General features: G+C 38.5%; 1 protein-coding gene across 1 annotated transcript; it reads left to right on the forward strand.

Moving 5' to 3' along the window:
- Positions 1-1,177: 1,177 nt before the first annotated feature.
- On the forward strand, positions 1,178-17,204 carry ccm2l (CCM2 like scaffold protein). The gene is given in 13 exon segments (XM_038723652.1): positions 1,178-1,428; positions 3,480-3,647; positions 3,749-3,832; positions 6,203-6,386; positions 9,411-9,457; positions 9,459-9,929; positions 9,931-10,050; positions 12,246-12,375; positions 12,818-12,881; positions 13,329-13,485; positions 13,763-13,901; positions 15,253-15,400; positions 16,602-17,204. Coding segments are annotated over 13 exon segments (1,872 nt in total). The 5' UTR covers positions 1,178-1,398; the 3' UTR covers positions 16,732-17,204.
- Positions 17,205-17,638: the final 434 nt, after the last annotated feature.

The following is a 17,638-nucleotide window of genomic DNA, read 5'->3' on the forward strand; positions in this document are numbered from 1 at the left end:
TTTTGTGGAGTCACACTTAATTAAAGTATGCATTAACAGACTTTCAGCTAAATTTAAAAGTGCTGTGAATGTTAACACTGAGTCATACTTGGCAAGCCAAGAAAGGGAGCAGAGAACCAGTGAATACCACAAGCTATCTTTCATTATTGCTCTGAAATCTAAACTCTCATAGTGTTTGTCCCTGTGTGCTGTCATATTGAATAAAAAATACTTATATTTTGATCTTTGGCAAGTGCGTAAAATAAGAGGAACAACCCACTGTAACCAGGGCATTAATCATGCTTTACATAATAAGACAGCAAAGTTCTGATTTTAACATTATCAAGCAAGCACACTTATTTATATTGCAATCTGCAAATGGTGTGCTTTACTGGAAGAAGAAAAGGGAGGAAAATAAAGCACAGAAAATTAAGTGTTAAGCTCAAAAACTAAAATTATTATTTAAAAAAACAAGAAAAAGTCAAAGAAAACAAATCGGTTTTTAGTTTCTTTGTATGCATGAAACGCTTTGTCTGTCAAGAATTAAAAAGTGAAATGAATCTTAGCCAGGGGAGTGAAGTTAAAACCATGCAGCTGAAAGCAGAGTCTAATTTTGGCAGTGTTTCTTAGTTTGAGTGAGTGAAATCTCATGGAACAAAAAATTACATTCTGGTTGAAATCCCATGATTTCAAAGGGGGTTATAAAATATCTACATACTCCAGTCGCAGCCTCTGTAAATAGGTTTGCAGCAAACATCATCCCATCAGGTGACACATGTGAACAGTGTCAACATGGGTAAAAATGTACAGAGGTAATGATCCAAATCCGTCCATCGTCAACCGCTTATCCTGCGTACAGGGTCGCGGGGGGCCGGAGCCAATCCCAGCTGACATCAGGCGAAAGGCGGAACAAATCCAATGCTGTAAAAAGGCAGATTTTTTTCAATTGTGTGTCTGTGTGTGCGTGTGCGTGTGTGTGTCTGTGTGTCTGTGTGTGTGTCTGTGTAATTAGTGCAAAGAGAATGGGCCTTATCAGTCTCTGGTGGAGTTTCCTCTTGGACAGGAAGTGGGCTTCCTCTGCTTCCTGTTCTCTTCTCTTGTGTGTGTGTGTGTGTGTGTGTGTGTGTGTGTGTGTGTGTGTGTGTGTGTGTGTGTGTGTGTGTGTGTGTGTGGCCCCAGGAGGGGTCTAAAAAGAACAATCAGTTTAGAAAGAGAACGAAAAAGAATGAAGCAGCTGAGACAGAAGTCGAACAGAGAGAGACAGAGAGACAGGAGGAGCAATGGAAAAAACAACTGAGAGACAGACACAAAGACAACAAAAGATAAACTGACACAAAAAATACATTCAGGAAGAGTGTGACCAGGACCAGGACTCAGCTGACCCAGAACAGGACCAATACAGAGGAGCACTGAACCACGATGGACTATGAACCCAAGAAATCCAAGAAGGTACGGTAGCTTCTGTTCTGTGTCTGTGTTTTCACGTTTCAATGCAAATCTTATTTCATCATCCAACATCTTTATTATTTTGGATGTTATTTCAAAAACAAAACAAGCTTGAGTAAAGTCACAGAGTAGATCAGTGTAATTGACCCTTTGACAAGCCCTGCCCCTTCCTTAGTTACAAATAAACAGGAGCAGTCACACCAGAATTTAGAATGACAACATGTACTTGCAAAATCACTGCATTTCAATGGAATCATGACCAATGAATTTTTAAATCTGTGTGAATTACCAATGAATTCACACAGATTTACTTCTGTAAATCTGTGTGAATTCTTGTAAGCAATTTTACACTGTTGACCAATGGCGTACTGTTTCTTGACAGTGCTGACCTTTGAAGGAACAAGAGCCATAGAGTTCACGGTACAGGACACTATCATGACCATGACCATTGTGTGTTTCACCATCCAGTTTTATTTGTCCACCTCTTGCAGAGTACTGCTTCACAAAAGTGGAATTTGTAGATAATCGTGAAGCAGGAGTCAAACGTCTCAAAATACTTATTTTGAATAAACTGCATATTTATTATTGCTGACTTGACAACTTGCACATGCAAAAACAACACCAAAGGTTACCCAGAACATTAAAAAGTGACGTCAAGGGGTCTTGATCAAGAGTCTATATGTGATGTCGTGGGCTAGCCTGTTAGCCATTAGTTCACCAGCTGCATTTTCCAATGACACAAGGATAAACTTCTGGTGTGACCAGGCCTTCTGAATGTGGCTCCTATGAAAATCAACCAAAAAACCTGATGATTTATCTTAATTGTTTCAATTATTTAAAAACATTCTCTCATTAATAAGGAACATCTTCTAGACAGCTGGCTTCATATCTTCTAAAACAGCTAAGAAAAGAAATCATTTTATTAAAAAGAGTTTGAAAAATGTCATGCAAAGAGGAAAAAAGTAACAAAAAAGTATTAACTAACTCCATAGCACCTTGGTCTGACCTGGGCAGGTTGTTACATTAAGCACATTCATTACAAAATCCAATTATTTCCCTCCTTCTCATCAAAGGAACACTAGAACAAGAGGAAGAACAAAACTCATTTTAACCATCCTTTGTCTTTGTCCTTACAATTAAATTCAGCTGACTACTGAGATGTTCATCAGAAACTGGCCTCATTCTGATACGTAGAAATCTGTCCTTGTTATTATTCAAAAAGAAAGAAAAGACAGGTTTCTGATACTAAAACAAGCCAATTTTCTCTTTTTCAGTGTGCGTGTATGTGTTATAATGTCTATTCTCCTTATGCCTTCCAGCCATAGTATATTAATGTGTGTTGGTATGTGTGTCAGTGGGTGTCTAACTGTGTGTTGTGTGTTGTCAGTGAGTCTCAGCAGGGAGCTGTCAGAGATCACTGCTCACCTGTCAATCACTGTTGGAACGGCCAAGGGGGTGTAATGCTACACACACACTTACACACACATTGTATACTCAGGCATGTATGTGCGCACAAAATGTCTTCTATGAAATTCTTTTTCACATTCAAACCTATGATCTTATCTAATGATCTTAAATTTAAAGTTTGCCCCTAGGTCAGGGGGTCATTAAAATCAAAAGAGCTCATTCTCCAAGGACCAGGAATGTGTTCAAAAATGTTACTGACAATGTTGAGATGAAAAGTTTGACTTAATCTCACATTGCCAGACTTATCTCTGCACTTTGTGCACCAACGCTGGAGAAAGGTATGGCTGAACTCATTATCATTCTGGCATAGGTGTGTATTTCTTTAAACGAAATATCAATTGTGTTGGGCAGGAACCCAGGAAGCTGTGACTGTGTCCTTGCAAAATATTGTCAGATATCGGAAGGGGAGGAGAATTCTGACTGAAATAGTCAGCCAATGACTTAGTCTTAGTCTTCACTGCGTACTTCCTGTGAAGTATGGGAGTAAGTATTGACTACAAAAAATTTCCTTCTAATCCATCTTTCCTCTCTCTCTCTCTCTCTCTCTCTCTCTCTCTCTCTCCATGTCTATCTCCGTGTGTCTGCAGGGTTTTGTCTCTCCGATTAAGCGTCTGGTCTGGTCAAAATCTAGTCGCAGGCCGGTGGATCGAGGCAGCGTTTACCGCCGCCCGCTGCACACCGTCCCTCTCTACCCTCCGGACTACCTCATCCACCCTGAGAGGCTCATCTTCGACTACGTAGAGAAGGAGGTCAAGGTAGAACCTAAGATACAGAACAATACAACAAAGCATATTTAAGTCACCATGGACCTCATGACAACGTGACCAGATACTTGACCTTTGACCTCTCATCTTAGTTCCTTGGTCACCTGACCTGGGTGTCGGTTTCACTGAACCCTTCCAGCCGAGACGAACTGCTACAACTACTGGACACAGCCAGGGTTGGTCATCAACAATTAATCTATAACTAACAACTCTAAAGTCAGTTATTAACAACGGAGCTACAATGAAGCATTTCTGAGATTGGCGATGCACAACCAATTTATAACTAGAAAAATCTATCAAATCAATAACTACCCCCTTTTAAGTTAAGTAATTAAATAATGAACTAGTAATAAAAAAATATCTAATCTTTACGTAATCACTGAGGTTAATTATCAAGAATCAATCTATAATAAATCACTGATGTAATTAGTAAACCTAACGATACCTTAACTGATCAACTTAGGGTATTGATGAATAAGACCTATAACCTATATACTATCCAGCAATGATGCTGACTGTAATCAATACCTAATCTATAACTAATCACTTCTGTGATTCATCATCAATAATCTAAACTAACTAATCATAGCCAAATTTTGGAATCAGTGTTATATTGTTAGCTAAACTCTTGTAGGTTTAATGATCAATAAGCAGGAATTGACAATTTAGCAAATGGATCAATGACATGACATGCATATTTTTGTGTCCGAGTGAATTCTTTTCTGTTGAAGTAATTTTAATCAATTTATTCTACAAAACCCGTTTTGAGTGAATACATTTTCACAACATTTTAATGATATATATATTTTTAATGTTGTGGCATCTAAAACTCCCAAAATGTCAGGTAGTGCAACCATCCGTGCAAATAAACTGATTAAGAAAAGATTTTAAATTGTGTTTTATGCATATTAAATTCAAAATAAAATACTGTGGTATGATGTTGTGTTTTAAACCTTTCAAATAAACCAAATTTTACAAGTACCAATAGTTTTAAAGTTGCTGAGATAATTGAAAAACTTTTTATAAAAAGCTAAACCTTTATATCGAGTGAAAAGGTTTGTAAATCCCTTTCAAATAATGATAAAAATACCTATGTTTAACTTATAGTCAGACTGGTTCACTTTCCATGTCAGGTCGACAATAAATGTAATACTTGAAAATTATTAATTTATCATAAAACCTTTTATTTAATCAAAACAATATATGTATGAACTTGCAATCAAAAGCAAAAGTTAATACAAGTTTCATACTATAAGCCTTTTTCATTTGAAATAAGTTGTAAAGTCAGGTGGTGCAACCAGTATGTCAGGTGGCGCAATTGCAAGGAAAGTTATTCTAAAGTGACTAATGTTTGGATTGATAATTAAAACATTTGTTTTAAATTAAGAATTTTTACACTCTCTAAGCTTTTTCATGAGAATAGGTTGTGTTTACTAGCTTCAGAAGAGCTGCGTTCAATACTACTAATTTAATAAGGCAAAAAAAATGAACACTAAACAGAAAACAGAACACACTAGGATACTTTTAAGGATAGAGAAATTTAATTAAACATAGCCATCCTGAAGTGTACACTGTGCAACTGTACTATCTAGTGAAATACAAGTATCGGATCAGGACTCGGAATTGGCAGATACTAAATATTAAATGACTGATTGGGGGCAAAAAAAGTGATCGGAACATCCCTATTTATAGTCATCTGAGGAGGAAGATAGAGGGAAAACTGTGAAACTCCCAATTAGCCAGCGGTCCAGAACAGCAAAAAGTGATGCAACAGTGGAAGTAAAACTAGTGAAAGCACAGGGAGAGGAACATTAAAAACACTGTTGTTCAATAACAATCTAATACAGTGTATCCATTGCACTGTAGCCTATTCCAGTTGTTTACTGAATGTGATATCATGTATCCTGTTTTTAATCAGTTCATTACTTTTACTTCAGTAGAGACTGTTGATTAAAAAACCTAAAAAAAAAAAAAAATTGGAATTTTTCAGTATATTCGCTGTCAGTACTAATATGTTGTCAGGTGGTGCAACTGAACTGTCATGTGGTGCGACTAGCTAAAATATTGATTTAAACTGATAAATAATAGGTTAAAGCGAACATATGGTTTAAAACAATGATGATCATGGATACTGTATTGAAAACTTTGTATTTTTGTATAATTATTTTTCCATCAATGGATGCTAAAGATACTAAATAACTGACCTCTAGAATACAATAATCTTAGATAATTGTAAATACAAAAGCAGAAGCACGAAATAATAATTTCTTAAGCCTATAGACACTCTAGGGAATACTTGCTTATACTTGTTTATACACATAGTTCTAATTTCAGAAATATGAATTATATCCATTTAGAAAAGATTTTTTAAAAATACATTTTTAGAAGCTTTATATGTCATTGACCCAGTTATGCCAATGTTAGCAAATGATTATGTATTAATCACTTCAGGTCCAACATTAATCTTGTTGAGAATATTACATGTGTGTGTGATTACTCATAAATTAATAATCTATAATTACATGTTCCTGTGTGTTGGTCAGTAGCAGCTGAAGGTGCTGCCACTGAAGACTAGTATGGATCAGGACTGTATCCTGAGTCTGTCTGCTCGCTGTCTGCTGCTGACGTGGAGAGACAACGAGAAGCTGCTGGTGAGGATTCCCACGCATGAGATTGCTGCTGCCTCCTACCTGAGAGACGACGCACTGCACCTGCTGGTCCTCAAGACAGGTGAGGACGTATGTGTGTTCCTTGGTTAAATGCAAGATTTAATATTTCTTATTAAGACACTGGTTTATGTTATATTATGTTGTGCTTTTTATACTTGGAATATGGAAAATGAATAAAAATATATTTTTTCAAAGACAGTTAAGGACACACCTGTGTACATATTCAGTTACTGAATGACTGAGGACAAGCGATGCACTTTTTAAAAATGACGCTTTCATATCTCACTTGACAAAAGAGAATATAGACAAGATGAAGAGCTCCTCATTCTCACTGTTTTGGTGATGTTTGCCTCAAAACTTAAGTGTTTAACACCCAGATGACAGGTTTGCTGGCAGATCTTGTCAGTTCTAGCTAGCTAGCATAGGCTAATGCTAACACTAAAACTCTGTAAGTAAGTTGAAAACTCTAGCTGACTCGTTTTAATGTTTTCATCTGAATCGTTTTAAACGAGAACCCTGTAAAAGAGTCTTAAATATGCACTTGATGATTGCATATGTGATATTATGCTAAGGCTAAAGGTACATGTCCAGATCATGATCAGTGGAAATAAAGGAGCACACTAGTATTTCAAGGTAAAACAAGTAAGCACTAGTACTATAGTTTGTGTCTTTTTTAAAAATGTAATTATAATGACATCCCTCTAATGGTTTGGGTGCTTCAAACATAGTTTGACAAGCTGACAAGTTTCTCAAATGTCAACTTAATCTAATGCAAGTTTGGCTGAAGTTGCTGGAGAGTAAACTTTCCCAAACCAAGTTAAGAGCAGGACAGTGCCGCTATCATAAACTGTGATATTGCTTATCAGCGTCTTCTCTCCCACACAGCGGACGCGTCAGCCCTGAACAGGTATTTTTTAACATAACCTGTAACCTCACAAAATAATATAATTAGCTAGTAACATGCCTCTTGCTTTTGGAAGTAACGCTAGGTTACCACTGTATAGGTAGAACTGAAGAAGCCTTTTGGATGAGAAGCAATACGTCTTCAGGTATCTTCAACCAAGTCCAGCTGCCCTTGATAACCTTGGATAATTGAGAATTTTCACAGATCCTACTGAAGGTAGATGCCACCCTCCAAACTCTTATGATACATGTGGAGAAATATAAGCTTAAATGTGGAGTAAGCGATTCTAATCCAATACACATATGTTTGTCCTCACAGTCCACTAGCTATCTGTTCTGTGCATGCCTGGATCCTGCCACACAACACTATTCCAGCCGTTCAAGCCATGATTTGCGTGTCAGGTACATAGGTAATATGAAAATAACTTGCTCATGGACATTCAACATACTTTCTACTTCACCAAGATATGCTGTTGTTGTGATGTTAGCTAGTAGCAGGGGAGTTGGTGTGCTGGCTCAGGGTGCATTTCGTCCTCTCTGCATGTTAGCGGGGGTTTTTTTGTTGGTCTTTGAGACACAAAGAAACATGTTGCACTTCATAAAGGTGTTCCCATTCGATTCTTCTCTGCTACACGGAAAATGAGTGGAAGCAAGTCTCACCATCCCCTATAAGGGACATGGACTTAAAAGGGTATTTTAAGGCTTAAAATTTAACACAACTCTAACCTGATAATATAGTTCAGGCCTTCATACATTAAAAAAAGCATTTTCAACAATTCAAAACATAACATTTGTATAAATTTGATGGTTTACCTCTGTAATGCTGCATTCAGACCAAATGTGAATTTTCTCCTCGCAACGCTTTCTTCGCATGAGTAAATTCGCTGTAAGTGTTCTCACACAATGCGAAAAGGCGATTTAAACGCGATAACGTGAATAAACACAACTCGCCATACTACAGCTGTATGAACCTAAAGTAAACATTTTGCTGTGATAACTACAACATGATGCAGATTTATTAAACATATGAATGCATGCTTTGTCAGGACTGTCAGCAAGACAGCAGAACAACAATTTCTAAAACGTTTGTTTTCTGAATGGAGTTCAGATTGGCTATGCTATGCTAACTTGGTCACAGTAAAGTACAACGATAGCTGGAATAAAGTTACATACACATGTTTTCTGAACTCACCAGGTATTTCAACCTCGCTTTCTTTTCTCCGAGCAATGTCCAGTTTTGTACGGTTTGTATATAAATATGAAGTAGTGCCAAACGACGCTAACAACACTGGAACCGGATGTGCACGGAAGCTAGCTGCTGAGAAGCTCGAGTGAAGATAAATCAACATTGTAATCATAAAAGCTAAAGTAAAAAGCTAATTTAAGAAAAGCAGTTTACTCCGAGCTCCTCCCTCGAGCAAACGGCATAGTTGTCAGAGGAAAATCCAGTCCGACCACGGGTGTTTATTTGTCCAAAAGCTGGAGCGCTGCTCCCTGCTCCTCTAGCCCAAGTTTAGCAGTTCTCAGCCAGCCTGCAGATTTTCAGTCGCCCACTCTCCCTGGCCCTCTCCACACAACGCTCTGAAGCTGTCGGTGACGAACGGATATTCTCAACATTGATAGGCTATCGCGACTCAGCGTCATACGCATTTTTGTCGCTTGAGTTGAAAATATTCAACTCACGCACCGGCACCGCCCATGCTGCACCGCCCGACAGGAAATCGCGTATCTACGTGTCTTTGCATTAACTTTGTATGTAAACTCACCGCCCTGAATGCTCACTTCGCTTAGGTCCATAGAAGCTGCTTGCTGTGATTTCCGCTATTTTGAAAAGACAGAACATTTGCTTTGTAGGCCACACCGACATTTGTTTGACATCACAAGAAAGTCCAGGATGTTTTCTGTACAGCATCTAGATCAAACAGGCTACATGCAGCCTCAGTGTCATGAGGACAAAAATGAATTGCCAGGTCTCAGGAGGATATCATGGTGTTTGTCACGGAAGTGGATTTTTTCAGAGTCGCTTACCTTACCTTAAACAGCCTTGCCTCGGTTGCTAAGCTATGATTGGACAGTCACTGTTTGGTTTTGTGGGAGTGAAACTTGGGAGGATGGGTCATCTCTTCTACTTAAAAATATGAGAATGACAGTGTACACATTTTTAAAAACCCTCATCCCACAGGTCTGAACGTGGACACAGTGGTTGCCGGAGACGACAGCCTGGACAGGAAAAAAAACAACAGGCATAGATGGCCGACGTCAAACCATGAGCTGCAATGTTGACCCTCGGCCTGCAGGAGGCACAATGGAGCGACGACACACCATCTGTGGAGTCGACTGGAGGCCGTCACTGTCCAGGAGTAACCACGACAAAAACCAAAATGTGGAAAGAGGGGGAGGGGGAGAGAGAGGAGGGGGAGGAGGTGGAGGGGGAGAGAGAGGAGGAGGAGGGAGCTTAGAGAGGAAGAGAGTGGGAGGGAGCTGGGAGAGGAGGCAGCAAACACGTAAAACAGGAGGGAGCTGGGAGAACCGCAGAGCGAGACCCATGAGCGGGAGCTGGGGGGTGGGAGTAGGAGGAGGTGGTGGAGGGAGCTGGGAGAAGAGGCATGGGGGAGGAGGTGTTGGAGGAGGTGGGAGCTGGGAGAGGAGAGGAGGAGGTAGTGGAGGAGGTGGGAGCTGGGAGCGGCGCCAAGCCTGCACGGGGAAGCTGGGAACGGGGGAAGAGCTACGGCAGCTGGGAGAGGAGGAACCACAACCCACTGGAGCCGACGCCCTGCCCTGACGCATACTGCAACCTGGTCATCCTGGCTGTGGAAAACAGGGTGGGTCACCTGATCTGCTGAAAGTTCATTTACTAACTACTTTATTACTTGCTTCAGGTTTTTGCACACTTTTGTGGTCTACAACCTGACCCAAGCTAAGATTTTTCTACTTTTTTGTTTGTTTGAATTTCCAGGAGGATGGGGAAAACACTAGAATCAAACTAATATAATGCTTTCATATTTATGTTTGTGTGTTAAATAAAAAGCTGGAATCAGGATAAATTTAGCCTAGCTTAGCATAAAGACTGGAAGTAAGGGGAAACCGCTATCCTGTCTTTGTCCAAAGTATAAATAAATCAATTTTCTTTTTTCTGTTTGTGGACGGATTAAACAAACAAGATACAACGTTTTAATCAGGCTGCCTTTAGGGTGTATTTTCTTTTTAACTTTGGACAGAGCAAAGCTAGTTGTTGCCTGCCTGTTTCCAGTTATTATGCTAAACTTGGCTAACCATGTGCTGACTCCACCTCCATACTTAACACACAGACATGACATGATAATCCATCTTCTCACCTCACTCTTAACTTTTATTTACAGACAGACAAAAGAAAAATGGCTATAAGTTTTAGTTTTGGACAAGCAAACATTTTGACCTGTTGATGGTGCTACATGAAAAGTTAGGGATCACCAACGTCATTATGACCCATTCAAATTGCATAACAATCCATCTAATGGTGGTTGAGATACAGTATTTCAGTTAAATAACTAAACTAAAATGCTGGACCAACCAAAAACACCATCCCTGGAACTGTGCTGTTAGATACTAAAAACACACTTTGTGTATGAATGCTCAGCGTTTAACTTAAATACCACTGTGGACATCCAGTCCAGGATGATATTCAGACTCCAGAAAGAAAACAACAGGGATGGGAAATAAACCTGTGAAAAGAGTACTTTCTTTGGGGTTCACAAATAATTTGGCTCACATGTTGGAACTGTAGAAAATAGGGCAACACACACTCGTACTGAGATTCTGCATTGTTGCATAACATGAAGCATTGCATCACATTTACAGCAGAGAAGCTTTGTCATTTTATTTGTGTGTGTGTGGTGATAGGATATCCTCGTTCATTTTTGCCCATGTCCCCGGAGCATTAATTTGTTTGGATTGGCAGCATTAGTGTGTCATTGTATAACTGGCTCAGATGAAGCTTACAGACTCCAGTCATGTTTTACCACAACACCAGACTGCTGGCTTGGCTTACTACTTGAACATAGCACTAATCCATGCAACTGCTGCAGTGAAGCTGCTCACACAGTAGAACTTGTTTGGTAAACTCAGCAAAAGCGAAGGGGATAACCAGGTTTTAAACTACAGCAAAATTTTAATTAATAGCCCAGGCTTTTATTTGCTTTAATCACTGAACTCACCCTGCTTATATTTAGAACAGGCCTTTCATTCTTTTCCGAGAAAGCTCGATGGGAAATAGGCTACTAACAAATTGTTTATTAATACAAAATTTAGGCTTTCCCATAACATATCAATTAGGAATCATTCATTTGATCTAGCTCAGAGAGACAGCCTACCTTAGAAAGGATGACAGCTGAAGGTTACCGTAGTTATTTCAACTAGGATTCATTTTAATTAAAAAACTTTTTGATTCTTTTGATCGGTGGACCCTTATGAACTAAAGTAATATAAATGATTAAGGTATCGACACATATTCGCATTTATGACCACTTCAAAGATCTGGAGCCACCACTTCTTTATCGTTTCTCTTGTTCCCCATGCCAGTAAATCTGAATGAATAATACTTTGGCGCTCATGGTTCCCATAAAATGAACTGAATGATTGAATTGTGGAGAGTCTAACTGATCAAACGATGTGTAGCATGCCCAGACTGACAAAAGTTTAATCATTTATATATATGCACGGTCTAAGCAGCTTGGAACTGGCTCAAGAAAGCAACCCGGGGGGCTTTAAGAAATTTTATAAAAACCAGGCCCTGCATTTATTTGTCAAAACGTGTAGCCACACCAGGCCAGTAAAGGGTCAAAACGTCTAATAGGGGCTCGGATTTTAATTACAGTTTTAGGGTACTAAGAGAGTTGAATGAGAAAGTAATTTCTCTCCCTAGAAGGACGTCAACATAGCTGTGATGCCAGAGAAGGTCACAAATATTAATGACATGATAACTAATTCAGTGTAATAATAGCCTCTTTGCGTGTGTGTGTGTGTGTGTGTGTGCATGTAGGATGCTGCAGAGGAGTACTGTTCTCTGATCTGTCAGATGTTCCAGATCATTTACGGCCATCAGACGATCGAGTGTGTCGACAGAGCCGGGTTTCACCACTCCGTGCCGGATCGCTACTGGCTGCAGAGGAGTGAGTGACACTGTATGTCAACAGTAGAGCAAAGGAAAAAAATTATTACAAGGTACAAGACAGGGTGGTATGATGAGATAAAGTGGTTAGTTCCCTTTATGCTAATTTAAATCTAATGAATTCATGGGCGGTCTTTGCTACACTTTCATAATCTGATGAAATTGAAGGATCTTTTTTCCCAGATATGTGTCAATGCTCCAGAAAAACAGCAATTTCATTAGCTTTCTTCTAGCACCACCCCCAGGAAAGAGTTTACATTCTTAGCTCCACTCCTGGTAAGGTTCTAAGAATAGCTGCAGTAAATCATCAGTATGATGTTTGTTCTGTCTCTGCAGTTTTACTTAATCTCAATAACTTTAATGAACACGGTAGCCTCTATGAGAATGCTAGCGAGTTGTGAGTAGTAAACGATACAATTGTAATGCTCTTTTGGTCTGTGCAGGTGACAGCTGTCTGACTGACATGTCCTACAGCTATGATCCAGAGTTCAGCTGCTGCAGCTCATAGTGAGTAACATTTGACCCTGACTGGAGCACAATCCAGAGCAATACAGTGTGCTATCAGTTCACAGAATGTCCTGAATATCTTGACATTTTCTAACAGACGATCTGAAAACTTTTAACCAACTACATAAAATAATCTTATTGTCAGCTCCTCTATTCTATTGTTCAACTTCACAATAAAAGCCCAGAGGTCTGTTTTGGTCCCAGATGGATTACTTACAGTAAATCAGTAAATATGGAACAAAGATTAATAGGTTTTTTTTGCCATACTTTTTAGGCCACTGTAGCTAGCACACTAAATGTCAACTTACTGAGTGATTTACATTTGATCACCAACTGCTGTTAGCAATATTCAGTGATATTGCCCAACACATTTATCCATCTATCTATCCATTAATCTGTCTATTTTAGGTGACAGTCTCTCCCCCCTCACTCCTCTCTCTTTCTCAGTGACGGTTCCCAGGATGCCTTTGAGCTCTACTACAGTGAGACATACAGTGAGAGTTCGTCTGTTTCGCTGCAGGACTCCCATCGCAGTCTGGCGTCAGCCAGCGATGGAGGAGACAGTAACCCCGCCCTGCTGCTGATGCAGGAGTACATGATTACTGTGAGTGTGTGTGTGTGTGGGGGGGGGGATCAGGATTCCACTATACTTGTTGGGGGCGACAGCTTTGTAGGGACCAAAATGCTTAACCCCACAAGTTTAAAAGGCTTTTTGAGGGTCATGATTTGGTTTTAGGGTTATGGTTAAAATTAGGTTAAGGTTAGGCATGTAGTTGTGGTGGTTAAGGTTAGGGAAAGGGGCAAGGGGATGCATTATGTCAATGATGGTCCACACAAACATAGTGACCCAAGGCTGTGTGTGTGTCTGTGTGTGTGTGAAGCTGCGTAACAAGCTGAGTCCGGTGGAGTTGCAGCACTTTGCGGTGTTGCTGAGAGAATACAGACTGGGATCAAACATCGACCACTTCTGCTCCGAGCTGCTGCAACTGTACGGAGACAACCGCAAGTTCCTGCTGATGGGTGAGAAAGAGAGATACACACACACACACACACACACACACACACACATAACTCATTAACTGACTGAAACTCTGTGGTAAACCACAACCTACTATATATACTGTTTATGTGGTAGTATTGTAAAGGAGTGTGTGTATGAAATGCATACTGTATTATAATCGTGTGTGTGTGTGTGTGTGTGTGTGCTACATGAATTTACTGTATGTGTGAGTGTTTTACCTTTTTCTGACCCACTTCAGTAGAGGAAACCACAACTTCCTGTTAGTTAGTGAGTGAGAAAGAGGCAGAGAGAGAGAGAGAGAAGTTGGTGTATGATGTTTTTCTCCACACACCCTGTTAGTGCTCAGTGTGCTGGTGTAAGCATTAATATGAAAGGATCGGGGTGAAGAAAACAGACAAACAGCAAACTCACTGAGACTTGAAGCACACCGGTTCCCTTACGTTTCCTTCATTATCTTCCCTTATATTATATTGACATAGTAGTTATAGTAAATCACCCTTAGCATTATAATTACATGAAGTCAAGGTAAACTGTATTATCCCACAAGGGGAAATTCATGTGATCATACACGTCCTGTTTAATGCACATAGGTACATACACACATACACATACACATTCACATACACACACCCCATGCACCCACACACAAACGCCACAGAGGTGTCGAAAATTAACCTATAAAATGCTGGCAAACGTAACTCATCAGGTTTGTCTGACAACCTAATTGGAGTTACATTAACTAGTCAAATTTATAGCTGCACTTTTACATTAAATCCACTATGTGTATGAAATCAAGTCATCTGTACAGTAACATTACTTCATAATTCATATATAGTACTATCACTAATAAAAGTAGTAATACCACGGTGTAGAAATACTCAGCAACAAGTAAAAGTCCTGTAAGTCACAAAAGTTTACTCAAGAAAACATGCATAAGTGTTCAAATAACTTAAATACTTAAAGTAACAAAAGTAAAATGATGCAGAAGGGACCATTTCAGAATAATTTACAGTATAATACGTTTGATTTATAGTCCACTATCACAAATTTACCTCAAGGGGCTTTACAATCTGTACAGCATAGACACACTCTGTTCTTAGGCCCTCAATCTGGATAAGGAACCCTCCTCCCCCAAAAAACCTGGAATGTATTTTATTGTAATAAGTTATAATGACTACAGATATCACGGTCTGTGCCTCACGTAATTATTAAATTTTTATGCTTAACAAATACATAAGTACAAGTGTACCACTGTAGTTAAGATAAAAATATGTAACTATATATTCTTGTAATGATTTCGATCCTTTGTTTATTGGTATAACAAACTGAATCATCATCTGTGTATCCTAGGCATGCGTCCATTCATCCCAGACAAGGATGTTGGGGTGTTTGAGAGTTTCCTGGAGAGCATCGGGATCCGGGAGGGTGGAATTTTGACTGACAGCTTTGGACGCATCAAACGCAGCATGAGCAACATGTCGGCTACGGCCATGAGAGAGTAAGTAGGGCAGGACGTGTTACTTGGGATTTGGGATTGGCTCAACACTTGGTTTAAACTCAGTTCGGATTCTGTAGATGTTATGTTGTCTTAGCTTTAGGGCTGGACGATATGGCCAAAGATGTTATCACGATAAAAAGTTTCATATCTTTTAATATCGATAATTATCACGATAAGTATCAAATTGTTTTTTCAAAAGTTTAAAGGCTGATTTTTGCTCCTGAGTGAAAATTGAAGAAACCTGATGGTTAAAACTTTTCTTTATGGTCATGGTTTATGAGATAGAATATTCAAAATAGTTATGATAAAATCTTTGTCAACAAATATCTTTAAGTAAAATTAAGTAAAACCTTTTTCAGTCCTTTTTCCTCCACAGAATAAACTTCTTAATAAGAAAAATTATGTCCTAATTCGTGTATGATTCAAGTGAATAAAATCAAACATTTATTGAATATTTATTGAAGATTTGTTATATTGTTATTGAAAAAAAATATATTGCGATAATTATTGTTATTGTTTTATTGTCCAGCCCTGCTTATCTTATTGGTTTGAAGGAATTTATTATATTTTTTATTAAATAGTATTTTTAATAAAACTGAAGAGCACCAACCAACTTCTTGTATATTATATTGAATTAATATAAAACAAAGGCATGACATTTTGCTGCTGCAGTTTGGAAACTAACACGTGCATCATTATTATCTATTCATTTTAAATAAAAAATATCTGTTCCCTTTGACTGTCGGCATGTAGTGTTTTTCTTTACCCAGTCAGTAGCTCATGTACAGTATAAGTATGCTTACCATTGTGGGTAACATTGTTGTGTTCTCCCAGTGTCATCTTTAATCTGTTAAAAAATTTAAATGGACTATAAAAAGATATCACACTCATGTAAATATGAAATCTTATAAGAGGTTATGTTATTTGTGACATTGTGTTTGTCAATTTAAAAAGCTTTTGGTTCAGGATTTTGCGTTGAGATCATGCTTAATAAAGTTATTGTAGCTTTTGATCAATGCTCCTCTTACTTTGATACAACACGGGGGCCACTTTTAGGACACACAAAAATACATTTAATTTCTTTTTGTAAAAATAAGTGTGAATTTTATGTAATATTCATTTTTACCTGGACATTTGAATCACCCGGAAGTCACAGAGGTGAGGCAGCATTTAGATAATCTGTTTTTTCCCCACCCAGCAGGTATGACAACTGCTCTGTGTCAGGATCTCAGGAATTCAATCGACGCATTACTGACATTACCCACGACATCGAGACGCTCGGCTTCCAGGACACACACGGAGACATTGAGGAGGAGGACTACTACCTTTGATGGAGGGAAACAGAGGTTTTGATTTCTCAATGAATTCAGGCAGTGTTTGAAGTTTTAATTTTGCCCACGTGCACCTGAGCAGCAGCAGCAGTTTCCAGATATGTAAAAAATAAATTGTCGGACAGTGGTAGCCTTTTTGATGTTTTAAACGGCACTTCCTGCTCTATGTACAGACAGAAAAGCAGACAATAAATAAGACCAGCAAGTCAGTGAAATTAAACAACAGTAAGAAAGTTATTTTATAGAAAACTAAAGCTGTCAAATTAATTTTAACTTAAGTAAAATATGAAATATTTCAATGTTATCATACAGTAAATGCACAGCAAAACTAGGATCAAACAATGCAAATGTTATTTTAAGTTCAATAATTTAAAATGCATCATTGCTGCTAAAATGAAAATTAAAACTCCACTGACTTGTGTATTTTCTATGTATTTCATACGAATAAAAAACTGAATCTGAATTAAACAGAATGTTCTGCCTGTAGCTGTTTTTGACGACTGAAATCAATGAAATCTCAGTCTGATCATCTCTGTAAATCACAGGAAAAGGAAAACCAGACTTTTTCAAGTTTTATCCTCCAGATCCAAAGACCAAGATCAGAGTTTATATGTCAACTTGTGCCAAAATTGTCAGAAACAAACGAAATCTGAAAAACAAGACTTTTTCAGAATGAGCAGTACAGTTATTGTACTTCAGCTTCAAAAGTAATAAACAAAGACTCTGAGTCTTTAAGGAATTTGTAAGAAAAATCATAATCATCATCAGTCTACTTTTGAATCAATTCTGGATTCAGCTTATATCACAAAATGTGCACAAGGCAAATGAAATAATCAAAATAATTTTCAAAGCTTCTGTAAAATGGTATTTTCTGCAGGGATTGCAATACCTAACAGTCACCACACGG

The sequence above is a fragment of the Micropterus salmoides genome, unplaced genomic scaffold (genome assembly GCF_014851395.1).
Source record: "Micropterus salmoides isolate LMB-PRFRI ecotype aquatic unplaced genomic scaffold, ASM1485139v1 Ms_hic_scaffold_16, whole genome shotgun sequence".
Taxonomy (NCBI): Eukaryota; Metazoa; Chordata; class Actinopteri; order Centrarchiformes; family Centrarchidae; genus Micropterus; species Micropterus salmoides.